Raw genomic sequence first — 19,224 nt, forward strand, 5'->3', positions numbered from 1 at the left:
TCAATAGAATCGGTGGAAAAATTTGCGATTCATGACATGCATACTGCCCATGCTAGCGTTCGACATGGCAGCAAAACATGTGACACTGGCGCTCGTGTCGCGAGGACCCACCTCTGGAGTCAACTAGCTTCTCATCACCTACTCAATGTAGCTGGATCGTCGCCGCTAAGCAGCCGCCCCATTGTTCTGGTTGGTACACCGGAACCATAACTACACAATAGGGGTCCACGAGGGGAACTTCACACAATGTCGGCTGCCATTTTGAACCCGAGTTCCAGTTTCATCTCGCTTGGATATGTTTTTAATACTAAACCCCACCACAACACCACAGCCAGCCAATAGTCAATGTTGCATGACTCCCTAAAGTGATTCTTGATGGGCGATCTCCTCGTTCGTTCAATTGATGTCTTTTAAAACTAGTGCATGAACCTTTTTAGGATTTTCTTCTTCAGACACTCATTTCAAAACTCACCACGCTCATTTGATTTCATTATGTTGTTCGGTCGGCTGTTTACGCTGGCTGCTTTTTCGGCAAGCCTAACGGCTGCTGTTGAACTCACCGGCTATGAATATGTTGTTGTTGGATCTGGAGCCGGCGGAGGCCCCCTTGCTGCTCGACTTGCACTGGCTGGACATAAAACCTTATTGATCGAAGCGGGAGATGACCAGGGTCTGAATACCAACTATACTGTCCCGGCCTACTCCGCCAAATCATCTGAAGATGGAGCTATTGCATGGAATTTCTTCGTGCGTCACTACGAAGATGAAGCACGACAGGCTCGTGATTACAAGACAACTTATACGACTCCGGACGGTGAAGAGTATACTGGTCTCAACCCACCCGAAGGATCAACCATGAAGGGCACTCTGTATCCGCGTACCGGAACCCTTGGTGGATGCACTGCCCATAACGCTTTGATCACAGTCTATCCACATGAGTCTGATTTTGAGTATATTGCGACACTCACTGGCGACGGATCATGGTCGCCAGATAACATGCGCAAGTATTTTGAGCGCATGGAGAACAATCAATATCTGTTGCCTGGAATCCCCGGTCATGGTTATGATGGTTGGTTAAGCGACGAGACTGCGCCTCTTAGCATTGTGCTGGAAGATCCTCAGCTTTTGAGCCTGCTCCTTGGTGGCGCTTTCGCCCTAGGTAATAGTACCAATGCTGTCTTCAACATTGCGACCCTCCTCGCGGCCGATGCCAATAGGGACTCGAAATCGCGCGACACCAATCCTGGATACTATCAGATCCCGGTGGCCACTGATGGCGGCAAACGTAACGGACCACGGGATTTTCTCATTGCTGTGCGGGATGCGAAGAATTTAGACGGCTCTAAGAAGTATCCTCTGGATATTCGCACCAATTGCCACGCTACCAAGGTCATCTTTGATAGCTCAACGGGTACCCCTCGTGCAACTGGTGTCGAATTCCTAGACGGCAAGTATCTCTATCGCGCCAGTCCGCGCTCGGGCACTGCTTCCAAGGGTGTTCCGGGTAGTGTATCGGCATCCCGTGAGGTTATTGTGGCGGGTGGTGTATACAACTCCCCGCAAGTTCTGAAGTTGAGTGGCATTGGACCCGCAGATGAGCTGCGCAAGTTTGGAATCGAAGTGGTCAAAGATCTCCCTGGCGTCGGAACCAATCTTCAGGATCACTATGAAACTGCCGTACAAGGCCATGTGCCCAAGAACTGGACGGCACTAGATGGTTGCACGTTCCAAATTGATGGACAGGAGGACCCGTGTCTGACCCGTTGGGATAACCCTATTCTTGGAAACCGTGGCATCTACTCGTCGGCAGGATTTGCTACTACGATGTTTTATAAGAGCTCTGTCACTTCAGACGACAGCTACGACGCATTCGTTTTTGGCGGCCCGATCAACTTCCGTGGGTACTTCCCAAATTACAGCATCAATATTACCGAACGCCACGATTGGTTCTCTTGGGCCATCCTCAAAGCTCATCCCCGCAACACTGCTGGCTCTGTCACGCTCCGCTCTGCTGATCCTCTTGACATGCCCGAAATTGTCTTCAACTACTTTGACACCGGTAGCGGTGATTACAACGCTGACCTTGAGGCGATTACAGAAGCAATTGCGCTTGCTCGGGATGCTTTTGACCGCCAGTTGGTCGATGTCACCGAAGTGCTACCTGGCAAAGACGTGACATCTAACGAGGATATTCATGACTATATTATGGACACTGCCTGGGGTCACCATGCTTCATGTACTTGCCCTATTGGTGCGGATGATGACCCAATGGCAGTTCTGGATTCAAAGTTCCGAGTCCGTGGGGTCAGTGGCCTTCGAGTAGTGGACGCATCTGTGTATCCTCGTATTCCAGGTACTTTTACTGCGGTGTCAACTTATATGGTGGCTGAAAAGGCCGCGGAGGATATCGTGAATGATGCCAAGAACAACCAGTAGGGTAGGGCTTGGTAATTCTCTATCACCCAAACCACTTCGATCTTATCATATCATCTGTTCTCCTCACGTAAACGACACGTTCAATCTGGTACAATTTCTTCGAATCTCAGGATAATAATAATAATGATAATAATCAACTGACCAAATAATTTTATGAATTTTTACAAAAGCTTTCCGTGTGGGTTTTGCGTTTGTAGATGGAGAGGCTAATATGTCCTTTTTGTGTCTAAATAAATAGGATTGTCAGTAGAAACAGCGAGCTGCTGCAGTCTACACTTGGCCTAATTAGCTCTCAAGAAGGCCCGTGGAAACTGTATAGGTATAGAGAAAGAAGAAAAGAGTTAGCGATAAGAGACGGTTGAACCAAATCTTAAATTAAAGCGGTGAGGCCAAACAGTCAATGAACATCGAGGAAGACGAAGTGCGCAAAAGAGAATGTGCAATATTTTCAACGCGGAAAGTCGATGATTCATCTTGGCGATGACCGCTTTTCTAGGCTCACCTTCAAACTTACTCAATATTCGGTCATATGTCATATCATGCACAAAATTTCCTATGCCTGACACACCTGATGATACCGCTGCAATCGTTCCTAGATGGCTGATTCCTCTGCAAATTCAGTCGAGCCAACGGATTCAAAGCCGTGGTTGCAGACAACGAATCAGGTACTGGTTGCAGTCGGACTATCATTAAGCACCAGTTCCCTCGTGATGCGGATTTATACAAAGATACATATCATGAAGAAATTTTGGTGGGATGATGGTAAATAATCTTCTTTTGATTCTCAGGCTGACTGCCTTTTATTGGCAATTACAATTACCTAACATGCCCTTGTAAACCAGTGTTTATCATCGCTGCTTGGGTAATACCACCTCAACTCCAGTCTATCAAATGTATTGACATTTCTTTGAAAAAAAAAAAAGATTTTTGTCGTTGGAATTCAAGCAATTATACTTTGTGAGTATTACTTGGCTGTTTGCTCGAAAGAATTTGGCTCATTGAGACTGATCGAGATGGATGGGGCCATGCTGGGATTGGGAGACATATCACAGAATTGTCCTCGTCAACTTTGTCGCATTTAACCAAGGTACGGTATCTATCACGGAACAACTCATTTTTCAGAGTCCTGACAGCTTGAACTCGAATTAAAATTGCTGGGTATAGATCATCCTAGCCACCTCAATCGTTTACATTCCTTGTCTTGCCCTCGCAAAGCTCGCCTTACTCATGTTGTACTACAGGCTCCTCAGTCTATTCCGATTCTGGGTATACACACTATATTTGGTTGGCTTCGTGATTGTTGGATACACCATAGCACTGACTCTAGCGCTGATTTTTGCATGCAACCCTATCGCAAAAAGCTGGAGTACCACCATCCAGGGCGGGTCTTGCATCAACAGACCTGGTTTATATCTTGCAACCGCCGCCACGAATACCGTAAGCGATGTAATATTGATCTTGATTCCCATAAAGGTCGTATGGAAGCTACAACTACGTTCCGTTGAGAAGCTGGGAGCACTTTTTGTGTTCGGTATTGGCTGTCTGTGAGAATCCCTATCCCCATTGCTCTCCCTGGCACTACATAAACTGTAAATGTGAAAAGGTGGACTACTTGAGCACTGTAGCTAATGAATGTTCTCCCAGGACCATTGTCACCAGTATTCTACGACTGGCAACCTTATGGCCACTGGTGACCTCAAAAGACCAATCATACAGACTAGCTCTTGCCTTGACATTGGCGTAAGTTCTCTGTCCTCTCACCCTCTCCTGTTTCTCCATCTTGTATTAATTGAAAATATCCGATGGACTTGGATTCCATCATTACAGTAACATCGAGTCGAATTTCATAATATTATGTGGATCTCTCCCCTACTTACGCCAATTTCTTCGCTACTATGTGCCGGGGTGCTTTCCTGGCCGGTGGAACAGCGGAGATAATGAATGTCATTCCGGCTCTACGCCTATAAGAAACGCAGTTGAATGCGGTCCACAAGAGCTGCCTCTTGCAAGATCAGCTTCTTGAGCTATAGAGATCAATCTGGCGCTCTATTGTGTTTAATGACTCACTTTGAATGCACCTCGACGGATAGCTAGGTTCCTGGGTGTAAAGAAGCCACCAGAAAAATTCTAATTAATAAGCCCCTGCCTGTCAGGGCTCTCTTATCTCCATATTTCCTTGATCGGGCTGCTAAATGGCGTACTGGTTCATCAAGTCGAGTGCTAAGGGGGAATCCCCTTCCTTTGAGTTAATACCTTCGGTCAATCTATCAACGCGGGCCATCCTCAACATCTAGAAAACACTTAGGACACAGCATAGGGAGCCAAGATCTATACGGCCTATCAGAAATGCCATAGTTAGATAAGAATGAAATTTCCGAAAGAAGCCTTGAAATATTGAATCTTGCTATCGAATCGATAGCCGCTGTGTTCTCATTGTTCGCAGGGCGCAACGCTTAGAGATTCAAACTTGGCACCTACGCACCATCGTACTTTTGCGAACAGCAACTATGACAAATTTGATTATCATGGCAATACGAGAATTTTTCGAAATGTTTAAATGGCTTGGCGCTTCATTCTCAAAAGAGCTGTGGCCCTCCACTAATTACTAAATTGAGTTCCCCACGCCCTTTCAATGACTCAAGACCCACTTCACGACTGGTCCGGTCCACTCTGCTCGTCAAAGGTTTGAGAGCTCTTAAACACTACAGATCTTTTTCAAACAACCTGCACGTTATGCACTATTAGGTATTTCAAGATGCAGCGATCTACGCGAACCACAGACTATGAACTGACCGACCTCGATCTCGCCTCGCAAAGCCCCGATGCTGGGGTGAGCTTAGCCTTCCCGGAGGGCGGGCGTGAGGCCTGGACCTGTTTGCTGGGCTCCGCTCTGCTTATGTTTCCATCTTTTGGCTTTCAAACTGCTGGTAAAAGTCATTCTCAAGAGCGGCAGGATTAGAATAATACTCACGATGATTTAGTTGGAACGGTCCAGGACTACATCAACACCCATCAACTAGCCGCTTACACTGTTCGAGATGTGGGCTGGATCACTGCCGTCCTGACTTTTCTGACCCTATTTTTGGGAGCCCAAGTTGGGCCTTTATTTGACCACTATGGCCCCCGTATGCTTTTAATCTGCGGATCAATGGCCAGCGTGGCTTCGTACTTGCTTCTGGCGGAGTGTACAGAATATTGGCATTTTATGCTTTGCCTCGGCATCATTGGTGGTATTTCGTCTGCAATTATTACCACCGTTGGCATCGCCGCATTGAGTCACTGGTTTTATCGACGCCGGGCATTCGCTTCCGGAATTTGCATGGCTGGCTCGTCTGCCGGAGGTACCATTATTCCTCTTCTGCTACGCACTTTGTTCCAGAAGTATGGATGGAGTTGGGCTATTCGGATCATCGCATTCATGGCCCTAGGCTGCTACTTGTTCGGAATTGTCCTTGTCAAAGGACGATTGCCTGCTGGTAACGTGAGTCGAGCAGTTATCGACTTCCGAGCTTTTCAAGAACCACGGCTGTGTTTTCTTGCCGTTGCTGTGTTTGCTTTCGAGTTTATCATTTTTGGCTGCGCCTCACTGCTGCCCACCTATGTCCGCTATACCGGCTTGGACTTGAATGTACAATATTATTCGCTTGCTGTTTTGAACAGTATGAGTGCATTGGGGAGAATCCTTCCTGGACTTGCAGCTGATCAGGTGGGCCGGTTCAATGTCCTTTTGACGCTGGCAATGATGACTCTACTGATCATGGCGGCCGTCTGGATTCCATTTGGTTCGCGTGATGAGGTCACATTGTATGCAGTCGTGGCGATTTTTGGATTTGGATCCGGTGGGTGGATATCGCTTGCTCCAGTATGCGCTGGTCAATTGTGTCGCACCGAGGAGTACGGCCGGTTCTACGGCACAATATACAGTGTTGCCGCTTTTGGGGTGCTATTGACTGTTCCGGTCGGTGGTGAACTACTGCAATCAACTACACCACAGATTCTTGTGAGCTTTTACTCCATATTCCTGTTAGTTGGGCTTATCAGTGTCGCCCTGTCCCGCTGGGCGCTTCTGGACTGGAAGTGGAAATGGAAGGTGAAGATTTGAATGGTTGATCAATAGCCCAGTTTCAAAAAAGAAATATTTCTTATTTTTAACAAAGAACAACATAACATTGCAAATGGGGTTGGGTATATCATATGAAAAAACAGTTTCCGTTGACGTGTATGACCAGCTTGAAAATGAAGTAGCTCATGCTTGGAGGGTGTCGTAGTCATCCTGTTGACCCCGGTATTGCTTGCTCGCAAGCCTGTACTTGCTGGTGTCGACCCAGTTAATATAATCCTCCATATTCCGAGTGACAAGGAATGCTGGGTCTGTGATGATTTCGGTTCCAACCCGAACGTCTCCAGTTTGAATAGCTCTGATGGCCTATTAAAATTGGTCAATTAGTCTCGCTATACGTTTCACGGCCTGAAGGACCCTCATTTAGGTGACTCGAAGGGTGATCTTTTCAAGAAGGCAAAGAAAAGTCTTGGAATATACTCACATCCGTCACGGTCCCGATGAAACTCTTAGCAACCATCACATTTGGCAAACGTCGTCGGGCAAAATTGGCAACGCCAAGATGTTCCACCTCAGACAGAGCAGCACCCTGCTCACGAGATTTCTTCAAGATACCCATGCGATAAAGCTTGTCCATCATATCAGACTCGAGCTTCCTTCGCAGGGGATCTTCTGGGTCCATCTTGGCGAGCCTGTTAGCCAGCTTCCGTAGCGACCCGCAAAGGGTGTTGTATTTCCGATATTCCTCCTTCTCCTTGTTGAGATGGTATTGCTGGCTGACTCTGTTCTCTCGGTGACCACCATCTGACTTGTAGTCATAAAAATTGTGCTTCTTGAGAAGCCTGAATGGAAAAAATTGTCAGATGTGTGGTCAAGAATGTGAAGGCTGGACGGGATTGAGGCGAATAAAGGGGAATCGAGAACTTGGCAGAAGACTTACTTTTTCTCGGTATACTTAAGCTCACGGACCATGGCTGCAAGTAGTGGTATTCACCAATATGGTATGAAAGAGAAGTTAACTAAACGTCAAGTCTTGGAGCTTTCGGTCGCAAGAAAAAAAGGCCGATAAGGAAAACTCCGCTATCTGGCGGTGAGATTCTGCCACTATACACCTGTCGACCAATTATCTGGGTCACGTGATATAACTGTTCTCTGTAGTGGTCAGTGAAACTGGCGGAAGGAGGAAGAGTGAATCAAAATTGAGTATTCGAGATAATGATGATTTTATTTCATTTCTCTCAAAAGACATCTTGAATACTTCTAACAATTGAGGCTCCAAATGATGTTGTTGAGTTCTGTTACATTCACGTCTACTGCCCGTTCACTAAGTTTTGGAGTCATTTAGATTTCCAACTATAACTAAAAGGTACTTATATGTGCACATTTTTAGCGCTTGATCAAAGAGAAGAAATCCGAGAAGCCTTCCCTCTCTTTGTCAAATTTAATTTTATGTACATACGGCTAGCCCATCAACCTATCTTGTTCAGGTCAGTCAAGTTCACAGTCGAACCAATGCCGGATGTTTGAATGACAAAGCTCCGCATGGAAATGCACTACGAAATTGCATAGAAAAAGCATGCGAGATATTTTGCTGAAATTTTCTAGATTATACGTCTGATTGGAATGCAAGGGCTTCACACTTTATTATCATATCTCATACCGGGCGTAAAGAGGTAACGAAAACAACATTATCGTGTCCAAACAACAATAAAAACAAGCATCAGGGTGCAGAAATGCAAAATGAACCACAAAAAAAAGTCGTAAATCATGAGGATGCATGTACCAATAAGCGAGTAGCATAAATAATCTTTTCGCTCAGGGAGCGAATGTTCTGTGCGCCCATGATATCTAGCAAGGACACATCAGCTTTGAGGTCCTTGACAATCCACGATCGAAATTCCATTGCCACAAGTGAGTCTATAGCCGCGAACCCAAACCTCTCGACATCAATTTCGGAGGTTGGGATGGCAAGAAGAGAAGAAAGCCTCTCAACGATCCCATTTGACACAACACTGAGGGCATCTTTGGGTTCGGTTGTGGCTGCCAAGAGGGCCGCAGTACTGACAGACTTTTGCTCAGCTGTATCTGAAGCCTTGGCCATGGCAGTGCTCCGGAGATGTGTAAATAGGGAGTAATTAAGATATGTGGGTATAGGAATGGCGTTGGAGCGGCATGTATCAGCTGTTGGCAGACCAAGAACTAATCGCGACCGGGAGGTCTTATCACGACTCGGAGCTTTGTCACGTCTTGGATCGATGAGAAATTCAATAGAAGCGTGCACTTCATCCTCACGGAGCGTCTCGAATAACACTGAAGTTTGGGTACGCATCGACGTTCGATTCTCTGCGACCCAGCCGACATTGGACACACTGCCGAGGTTCACACTAGACGCATTGCAACCCTGCGACATGCGGTAAACCGCCAACGCGTCTTGGAATGTGTTCCCTGCAGCGTAGTTTGATTGGCCACGATTTCCAAAAATTCCCGCGACGGAGGATAGCATGACAAAAAAGTCCATCCCATCGGGGAGAATTTTATGTAGGTTCCACGAGCCCCTAACTTTAGGGCGGACTGCAAGATTCCAGTCATCGAACGACATGCCAGCAAAGGCCCCATCCTGAAAGACATGTGAGTTGCTGTCCGGGTCAGAAGGGGGCGATTAACTTACCTGAAGTACCATCGACCCCTGAATACAACCCTTGATTGGGGGCATGGATTCTGAGCATTGTGCAACTACAGCCTTTAATTGATCGGCATCACAAATGTCACACATGAACAAATGAGGGCTACATCCTAGTTCCTGGAGATCTACCATCATCTCTTTGACTGGCTCTGACATGCGATTTGATCTCGAAAGGAAGATGATGTGTTTAGCACCGCGAGAGGCCATCCAGCGCGCCGCACTGCGGCCGATGCCTCCAAGCCCACCTGCCAGAATGTATGATGCATTGGCGTCAAAGTGGTAGGGAGGTAGGGCATCACTAGCGAGGGCAATGAGATTGGAAGGGTCGAGTTTGACAACAGTTTTTCCAGCTTGTGACGTGCTCTGCGGGCCAGGGAGGTATTCAGTAATTTGGGTGCAGTCCACCATGGTCATTGGCAGGACTGGGCTAATTTTGCCGTCCACAAATAACTTCAATGTCTCTCTAAGGAGGCGTCTGATTATCTTCGGCCGCTTCTGAACCAGTAAAGATATGTCAATATTCGACACTGTCCAGTTCCGGTGATAGGTAGAGGGACCGGTCAGAACAGCTGTGGGAGTCGTCCTGTTAGACACATCGACACAACGGCCGAAGGGAGCTAAACAGGCAAGGGACTCTTGGCTTGCTTCTCCGACGATAGAATTGAATATGACATCAACCCCATTATCATCTGTGGATCTCATGACACCTTTGACAAAGCTGAGGTCGTTGGCAGAGAATATTTGATGTTGTAGAATTCCATATTCTGAAACTAAGAGCTCACGATCTTCGATGGTATGCACTGTGGTGAAGATGGTTGCGTTAACGGTTTTGGCGTATTGAATTGCAGCTTGACCAATGGCCGAGGCTCCAGACTGGATGAGGATTGTATCATCTTCACTCAATCGAGCAATCTCGGCAAGTCCATAAATCGCTGCAACGTAGATAGATGGAAGTCCAGCAGCCGTTTCGAATGAGATTTGCTCGGGTAATTTGACGACCAACTGGTGATCGACACGAGCGAGGGTTCTAAAACAACTGCCATGCTCATCGCTGGTGAGAAAAGCAACCTTGTCGCCCGGGACAAAGTCTGTTACATCCGACCCGACCCTATTCACAAATCCAGCGGCTTCATTTGAAGAATGGGTGGTCATAATTTCAGAACTGAGACCCACTGCCTGAACACTTACTTCAACTTCAGTTTTATCAAGGGAGACAGAATGAGTTTTGTCTGTGATCCAGTGTACATCTCTGGAGCCAGGTGCTGGGAGGCTGAGTTCAATAGGGCGATCCACATCTCCTAATTGTCGAAGCTCATGAACCAAGCTCGATGATTGGACAGCCAGGAAATCATCCACTTCTTGCCATTCGCGAAGACGCCCGATTTCAATAAAGCCATCGCGTAGGATGTATTCAGCATGTCGGTCTGCATCTCGCATGCCGAAGAATTGTTGCTTCGCAATGTCGTACAAGGCATTTTCCAGAGCAAGGCCTTTGACGTCTTCGATATTCTGAACAGCCAAAGTGACGATATTAGAGCCGTCTGAGTCTCGCTCCCAGCGAACTGTTCGCAGAAGACCTAAACTCATATGGGAATGAGGTTGGATAGACGCCTCTGGCATAACCCATAAGACGTTGTCACACTGTATCAACATTTGCTGAAGTTTAAGAAATTCAGATTCAACCATGTCGGAGAGAAATTTCTTATCCAGGTCAATCAATGAGATACAAATGGTGTTGGGTGAAATAGCTTTGGAAAGCTCCCCCAACTGTAAGACCTCCACATTTGCGACAAGAGGATCGCGGCTAAGAAGTTGAGTAATTGACTCGGCCGTCTTTGCGGTTCGAGTGGAGATATTTTCAGAGGTCAAGATAAACACATCCTTTAAAGGTCTTTTCTGTTCAGGCTCAACAGCGGTCGCAACCATGATACTCTGCCACGATAAATCTTTATCTGCTGAGCTTTGATATTCAATATCAACACCTGAGAATCCAGTCTGCTGGAGGAGTTTATCCCACTCGGTTGCTGGAATATACGGACACCATTCTCGAATTGGTTCATTGCCGAGCCACCAGCCGGGAAGTTGACCGAACACTAGTGGATACCAAAGGAAGTCTTGCCGAATACCCTCTTGCATGATCAATTGACCACCAGGTCGAAGCAGAGAACGGATATTTCGCAAAGCCACATTGAGATTGGCAGTGGCGTGGATGACGTTACCAGCGAAGATCAAGTCATATTTCCCTCGAATTCCTTGATCAGCTGGGTTGCTCTCGATATTGAGTGTTTGGAACGTCATCATGTCACTCCATGGTTGGAACCGTTTCTTCGCCTTCTCAAAGAATCCGGATGATATATCGGTAAATGTATAGGTTGAAATGCTGCCTTTCGATGCACCAGTCAAAGGGGAGAGAACGGAAAGGACTTCGGCAGTGAAGCTGCCAGTGCCACCGCCAATTTCTAGCACATTCAATCCAGAGTGCTTGTGCTCAAGAAGAGCGAGGTGGGAGTGGAGATATTTGGGAAGGTTGAATAACTGGAGGCCTTCCTTATAAACCTCTTCCATCAGGTTGTCTTGTCCAAACATAAGATGAAGTGGGTCAACCTCCTGCCGCATGATACGGACAATGTTTCGCCCCATTCGGGACGCGATGGCGCTTTCTGCACTGTGAGATTCAAGCTCCTTGTAAATTGATCGTTTTAGTGCATCATTCTGGTATACTTCAGAAAAGGCACTGTGGGATAAATGGATCATTTCACCATCAATAAGCTTTTCATGCGAGTGTTTCATCCAGTCGTAGAATCTTTGGAAATGCAAGTCAAGCTTCAGAACCTCAGAATCTCTCAGCTCATCCAAGGCATCGACAACGTAAAGCATGCTAGCCAGCTGCAGTCGTTGTACCCAGTACAAGTTCTGATCATGGTCGCTGTCTTCAAAACTGACCAATGCATTGGCAGACTTCGAGTCCAGAAAATGGACATCAGGTTTCCAGTTGATCTGTGTACACAACTGACGCTTGTTATCTTCCACGAGCCCTGATTCGAGAGGCGTGAGCTCGATTCCATCCATCAAGATACAGTTCCGTCTTGTATGATGATCAAGCATTCGGATCTTGCCCTCAAACTTCTCTGCCTCTGTTGCAGATACTGAGGCATGCCCTGTAAATTTGTGCTGTGGTACGGACTTCAAATCACCCGATACCCACACCTCCCGAATGAAGGTTGGCAACTTGATTTGATCAAGAGTAGACCGTCCTGTGAAGTCAAGGACTGCGGCAATCATCATGTGGATCATGCTATCCATGGTTGCTGGGTGAATTAAGTGGGAATGCATGTACTGTTTTGGCATCGACTGTGCAATATCTGGGACTGTAACTGAACCAGTCATCATACCAAGCTTCGAGACGCTGGCCTTTACATTATCCAGGTTCCGGAAGAGTGGACCAAAGTTGAGACCGGAAGCTTGCATGTTGTCGTAAATATTCTGGAAGTTCATGGGACGAGTGCATGCATCATGAGCTTTGCGGAGATCTTCTCTCCAGGCCTCAGTCTCTTCGTTTGCCACTCGCCCGTCATCGATGGGATCTGGGGTTGTCGCATACTCCACGGCAATATACCCATGACAATGTTCAGTCCACTCATCACTTGAATTGTTAAACGAGCTGATCTGGAACCGGCGCCACTGCCTTGATTCCGGTGTGCTCTCTATCTTCATCATTGATATACTAACTTCGATGCCTTCCTTGGTATCAGGAACAATTAAAGCTCTTTTGATGGACACTTGGCGAAGTCGGAATCCACTAATCATTTTGTCTCCAGCCAACTGACGTGATGATTCAATTGCCATAATGAGGTAACCAACTCCGGGATAGACATAGTTACCAGTGACCTGAGTAAAGATGTTAGAATGACCAACCCAACTAACAACCTCACACCCGCAACTTACCATATGATCTCTGAGCCAAGGATTCTCGTTCAGCCTAACGAAATGCCTCCACCTAGGGTTGTTCGAATCGCAGTCCACAGCCGGTGCTCCAAATAAATCGTGACGAGGGTATTTTCGAAATCGCAAGTTTCTGCTCAATCTACTCTCATATAAAATTTTTTCAGTGTGCTTGAAAGAGTATGGAGGGAGATCGACTAGGAACTTGGACTTTTTGGGCAATTGCGGTCGACATGCGAGGTTGATCTTATGCAAGTCAAGAGGATAGCCACTGGCTGCCAGAAACCCAATTGTGCTGATTAGGACGTTTAAAGTTGGGTCATTGCGCTTCAGAACAGCCAGATACTTTACACCTGGCTGGCTATCACTAGGGGGTAATGTCTCTTTGATGGCGCTTTGCAGGGTAGAATGAGGACCCATCTCGATAACATAGGGCAGGTTATCAGACCCCGCATTTGCTCTCGCCCGAGCATACATTGCTGTGAGCCCGACAGTGAACCGAACGGGAGATATCAGATTTTCAAGCCAATATGACCCTGGTAAATGCTCGTTCTTCACTTCCTGCCCAGTCAAAGTCGAAAACATGTGCACCACGTGGGGCACAGCTAATCGTCTGCCAGAGTAGAGGTTACCCATAAGATCCAAGTACTCACCCGCAATGGCCACCATGTGTGCAGAATGGTATGCATTTTGAACAATGAGTTTCCTGGCGAATATACCGTCGGCATCAAGCAGCTTTTTCAGGGAGTCGACCAAGGCCTCATCGCCCGATACAGTGTTATTCTTGGGGCTGTTGTAGCAGGCAATGATAAGCTCCCCTTGGGAGCCCTGACGAACCAATTCAAGATAATTCTCAAGTTGAGAGGCATCGAGGGCCACTGCCATCATTGCTCCATTGGCCATGAGCTGCTTTGAAGACACATAGCCGCGGAAGTATGCAGCCTTCCAGGCACCTTCACGCGTGATCTTTCCAGCGCAATAAGCAGCGGCAATCTCACCAGATGAATGGCCAATGACACATCTCGGGAAGATCCCCCAGCTCGCGAAGAGGTCTACCAGGGCCACTTGCAAAGCTGTGCACAATGGGTGGGCGATCTCCGGAAAGTTAACCCGGGCTGACTTTCGTTCCGCCAGAAGTTCATCTGCAGTGTGAGCAAAGTTAGTGATTCAAATGTTTCCCTTAGGCCTTGAAAAAATACTCACCTATCAATGACCAAGGACTACCAAGTCGCTGAATATACTTGGAAGCATCTTCGATTGACTCTTGGAACACCGGATATGCCATGAGTGCCCGACCCATTGTCTGATACTGGGCACCCTGGCCAGTGAATACGAAGCACGTATCAGGGGGAGTCGCTACTCGAACAGGTTTTGTGAAGTTTGATTCAGATAGATTCCACGCCAGTTCCTTGGTTGTCGATCCAGTGACAAAACTCTTCCAGGGAAATATAGACCGCCTTTGAGAAAGTGTGAAGGACAATTGATTGAGGAGTCTTTCACTGGCATCGTGATCACTGGAAGCTTTATTCAAGTAGGCGGCATATGTGGATGCATTTCGCTTGACACCTTCCTCGTCAAATGCTGACAGTAGAAAAATATGGGGGATGTCAACAAGAGCGGCGTGATTTACAAGGTCAAGAGAAGGAGACAGGCAGAAGTCGTCGGTAATAGGTGTGTCGGCGAATACGGCACTGCTCCCGGAGTGGTCGCCATCATCTACAGAAGCCGAGATGTTGGTGAATGAGCTTTGATCAGATTGAGATATTAACATGATATGGTCCTCGATCTGGTCAAGCTGAGGTACGGAAGGCGTGGTGTGATGAGAAGCTGAGATGTGGCGGTCGGCAAGGTAGTGGTAGGCATCGTCGAGGACACAGTGGGCGTTAGTTCCACCGATGCCAAAGGAGTTTATTGAAATGCGGCGTAGGCCATCGGATGGCCAAGGCGTGTTTTCCTTGGGGAAAGCAATGTTCCAGTCGGATGCCGGAATTTTGGTGTTGATGTCTTGTATATCATAATTAGGCGGAATGATTCCCGATTCAAGAATGAGAATCGATTTGATAATGCTCGCCACACCGGACCCTCCTTCTAGATGTCCGATGGTTGACTTTATTGTTCCGATGTATAGGGGAGTACCTCGTCGACATTTGAAAGCTCTCGCTAGGGCTGCGGCCTCGATGGGATCGCCCGTGCTAGTCCCTGTTCCATGAGCTTCGACAAACCGGGTCTGTGTCATATCCAGCCCGGCTCTCCAGTACACTTCACGTATTAATTTCTCTTGTGCGTCCGCACTGGGTACAGTGATACCAGGAGTTCGCCCATCCTGGTTGACCCCGGTTTCACGGATGATGGCACGGATTGTGTCTCCGTCTCTAATCGCCATACGCAGTGGTTTCAGGACTACAGTACCCACACCTTCTCCACGGGCATACCCCTCGGCACGGGAATCAAAGCTGAAAGAGCGTCCCTCAGCTCCAAGTAGCCCATGGTGACTCATCCCGATTGTCTCAGCGGGATTTTCCAGTATACTCACGCCGCTAACGATGGCCTTTTGTAATCCCATTAGTCCGTGTGCTTGACCCTGGCACTCGAGAACAACATACCATATTAGTTTCACGAGCTCGAAGGCTCTGCACCGCGAGGTGTAATGCAACCAGACTGCTGGAGCAGGCGGTATCAATGGTCATGCTGGGGCCCTTGAAATCAAAGAACCAACTCACTCTGTTTGAGAGGATGGCATTAGTGACACCAGTGGGCTTATATTTGATGGCGGATTCAGAATCTGAGTTCAGAATTCCGAGATGGTCGTGATTGAAGCCACTGACAAACACCGATGTGTTGGATCCTACGGCATTGATCATGGGGATTCCGGCATTCTCCAAAGCATGATAGACATTTTCCATCACCAGCCGTTGCTGCGGATCGAGGGTCAATAGCTCAGTCTTGCTGATATTGAAAAAGGACCCATCAAAGAGAGCCGGATCCTCGTTGAGAAAGTGCCCTCCCTGCACATGGAACTATAGTGAAGGACAATCAATAAATCAGCGAGACCCGGATTGTCGACGGCCATGGACATAATATTTTCCACTTACGGTACCTCCATGGTCTGGATCGGGATGATAGAAGGCTTCGGCATTAAATCGTTCCTTGGGGATTGACGACCATGTTGACCGGGCTTGCAACAACTGTTCCCATAATGCTTCTGTTGTCGTCGCATGTTGAGGGAACTTTGTAGCCAACCCGACGACGGCGATTGGCTCTAGTGTATCAGCCGGGACGCCGCCATTGGTGCTGGCCGCATTGGCCAGTGAAAGGGGACGCATCTTGAACTCCCCCAGGTGGAGGTAAAGAAAGTTTCAACAATGCCGATTTCCCCCAGGGAACTCGTCATCCGGGAGAGAGAAATTGAAGCGGAGCATGGCCATATTTCTAGTCCCACCGGTCCAGGCACGTCCAAGCGTTGATAGACAAGGTTTAGGGGGTGGGAAGGTGGACAACCAGCGGATGGAACGGGATTTACACGAGGCGCTAGGACACAAGCATGCAGCTTTGCGGCGAGAGATCCGAGGCTGGGATGCGATTGGGTTCGCTAGGATTTCACCTGGTTCTTCCCGAGAGCCTGGGACCTGGCGGACGGGGTTCATACTTTTGATTGGTTTTTTTGACGTGTTTTGCCTCTGTGCAGCCTGTCTGGAGCCTTTCCCGCATCCTCGTTGGGTCGCTCCGAGTCTGATTGTCAGGACCCGCCCAGATCAGCCAAAAAACAGGAACCGCGTTGAAGCTTGAGACTGGCGACTCACGTGCTGACGACGTGACTTCGCAACGTTCGCGCTTTCGCAGCTTCACTCGTTCGACGTCGTCGTCACACGGCAGTCCTCTGTCTCATTAAACCCATTGACTCCGCTCCGCAGGGGCTCTTTCAACCGATCTCATGCTATTGCTTTCCATTCCTTCGACCTTCGACTCCCCTTCCATGGCCCCACCAGCCCGGAACCGGCGCAGCGGATGTCAAAGGTGCTTCTTTCCGAGGAACCGGGCCTGCGGGGGAAACAACAAAACCGCGGTGCTGCAACAGTATCGAACATCGACTTGAAGAGTCCCAAGCTGCATGGTCGCCTGCATGTCCAACGCCCGCCGATCCCATGGACATCATTTCCCGTCGGTCGCGGCCAAACGGTCTGCAGGGTGTCAGTATCTCCCGCTGCGTCTATTGGCCACGAAGCCCCCGCTTCTCGCGGTCTCGCTTGCCCCTCTCTAATCTGCGCGAGCGCAAGTCCACGGCCTATCGGTCCACCTTGAAGAATTTTCTTGCTGCCCTTTGGCTCTGGCGATCCTCTGTTCTTGCTTGCCCTTAGGGATCTGTATTATTGTGATCACCCTGCAGACGATCGGCTTTGATCAACCCGCTCCGGTCAAGAACGGTAGTTCCTTTGCCACGAGGTCTGCCGCGGGGCCAATCCCACTTTGGCACCATGGGAGCATCGGGGGACATTCGTTGATTCGCTGGATTTTCAACCAGGGCGCTTTTCCTAGACCATGCTGAAGCTGCACGACAGACCGGCCGTCCCGAATCTCGCTAGAAGCGATCCTTGTCCTGAACGGAATTGTAGAGGCAATCCAAAGGTCTGAAAAAGGACTAGGGCTGCGCATTACGGCTTTCCAGCTGGCATGATTTCTCCAATTTTCTAAACCCGGATCGTGTCTCTTGATCGACATCAACCTGAGTTGATCATAGTTCAGTTTTGTTTTTGTTCGGCCATACTCGGGGCCTTACTTAAATAGGCAAGAGACTCGGAGGCCCGCCAACGTGGTAAACGGGCCTGACTCCCACCGGGCTCCACTCTTGGCCGCTGTCACGGAATCGGACGTTCTCCGCCGTTCACTTTGCCTACACTCCCACCTTCCTATCTGTTCATCTGCCCAAGCCTAGGCTGGATGCACGTTCGTGCACCTGGCATATGCGCGTTCACAAATCATTCCAATCTCGAAAATTGGGACAATTAGGGTTTCATTGTGCTGTGCACCCAACGTGCGCCATGTAGTCTGACGCAATTAGGAGTGGACGGAGCTTCGTATGGGTTCCTGCGCAGTGTTGTCCGTGAAGGTCTGGATTCCCGACTTTGCCTCCAGATCGCGCCTTGAACGCACTCAGAACACGCCACTCAACGTGGGAGCCATACATTGGTCGGTCGCATCCTCGGGGCACCGGTGCCTTCTGGCTTTGCATTAACGAAGTCCCGACGCCCGCACCTCGTGCATCAACTGTTGATGGTGTTGGGTGAGCGCCTGCTCAGAACCGCCATGCACACAGGCTGTACTTTTGTCTCTCTGCTCGAACCCTCCCTCGTGCTGCTGCACGTCTTAAAAAACTTTCGTGGTGGAACGCTGGCATCCAGAGATATCGCGGCCGTCGCTTCGGTAGGTCGCGTAGTTGCCTTAATCCTGTAGTTCCTGCATTCCACATTCCACATACTATCATGGATTCTCCGCTTCATCTATCAGTTCTCTATTTGGAATACCGAATACCCGCAGACATGTCCTCTGGTGGGGACGGGGATTCATGCTTCCCATTGGATGGCTCGCCCCCGGAGGAGTTCACCACTTGTGGGGAGACCATCTTCACTCTCGAGTCCCGGTCCGGAGTCCGAAGTACTTTGGACGGCTTGAATTCGCCAGCGAGAGGGAACGTCTGGCCACACAACACATGCGTCTGATAATAGAGTCTATTTTGGTGACAGAAAGGTCGAACGGGGTGCCGCGGTTGCCGATCCCCAGCACCAGGCCGTCGGGACTTGATGCATAAAGAAAATGGAAGTATAAACTCAGCTCCTGCTCATAAAACTACATTGCGAAATACTCGCAAGGCAAACGCCTGTTTCCAATGATATGAAAAACCGAATGAATGGGTCACAATCCGCCCCCCCCCCCCCCCCCCCCCTTGAACTGCGTCTTGCTCTCATTTGTTTTTCGAAACATGCACTTCCCCCTCAGTCCTCCTATGCATCCACGGATGTGTCCAGGATCTCTCTTAGCTGCGCCATGGGAATGCGCGGCACGCGCTGGGCGTTAGGGGAGACTCTAGTCAATGAGCGGATGGGGGCCA

The 19,224-nt window shown here is 48.6% G+C and overlaps 4 protein-coding genes across 4 annotated transcripts; 2 read left to right on the forward strand and 2 right to left on the reverse strand.

Moving 5' to 3' along the window:
* Nucleotides 1-492: 492 nt before the first annotated feature.
* N7462_010005 (GMC family oxidoreductase) lies at nt 493-2,436 on the forward strand (the record flags this gene model as incomplete). The annotated part of the gene is made up of 1 exon (XM_057081719.1): nt 493-2,436. The coding sequence occupies one exon, from the start codon at nt 493-495 to the stop codon at nt 2,434-2,436; it is 1,944 nt and encodes a 647-aa protein (XP_056928759.1).
* Nucleotides 2,437-5,191: 2,755 nt separating this feature from the next.
* On the forward strand, nt 5,192-6,538 carry N7462_010006 (putative MFS monocarboxylate transporter; the record flags this gene model as incomplete). Its single annotated transcript, XM_057081720.1, has 2 exons — nt 5,192-5,363; nt 5,418-6,538. 2 exons carry the CDS (start codon nt 5,192-5,194, stop codon nt 6,536-6,538), a joined length of 1,293 nt encoding a protein of 430 aa, XP_056928760.1.
* A 144-nt stretch (nt 6,539-6,682) lies between these two features.
* On the reverse strand, nt 6,683-7,468 carry N7462_010007 (snoRNA-binding rRNA-processing protein IMP3; the record flags this gene model as incomplete). Its single annotated transcript, XM_057081721.1, has 3 exons — nt 6,683-6,862; nt 6,981-7,338; nt 7,437-7,468. The coding sequence occupies 3 exons, from the start codon at nt 7,466-7,468 to the stop codon at nt 6,683-6,685; spliced, it is 570 nt and encodes a 189-aa protein (XP_056928761.1).
* A 793-nt stretch (nt 7,469-8,261) lies between these two features.
* On the reverse strand, nt 8,262-16,444 carry N7462_010008 (type I polyketide synthase; the record flags this gene model as incomplete). The annotated part of the gene is made up of 6 exons (XM_057081722.1): nt 8,262-9,113; nt 9,165-13,067; nt 13,125-14,263; nt 14,325-15,669; nt 15,725-16,138; nt 16,214-16,444. 6 exons carry the CDS (start codon nt 16,442-16,444, stop codon nt 8,262-8,264), a joined length of 7,884 nt encoding a protein of 2,627 aa, XP_056928762.1.
* Nucleotides 16,445-19,224: the final 2,780 nt, after the last annotated feature.

This window comes from Penicillium macrosclerotiorum (genome assembly GCF_028827735.1).
Source record: "Penicillium macrosclerotiorum strain IBT 26536 chromosome Unknown utg000010l_segment0_segment0, whole genome shotgun sequence".
In the NCBI taxonomy this organism is placed as follows: Eukaryota; Fungi; Ascomycota; class Eurotiomycetes; order Eurotiales; family Aspergillaceae; genus Penicillium; species Penicillium macrosclerotiorum.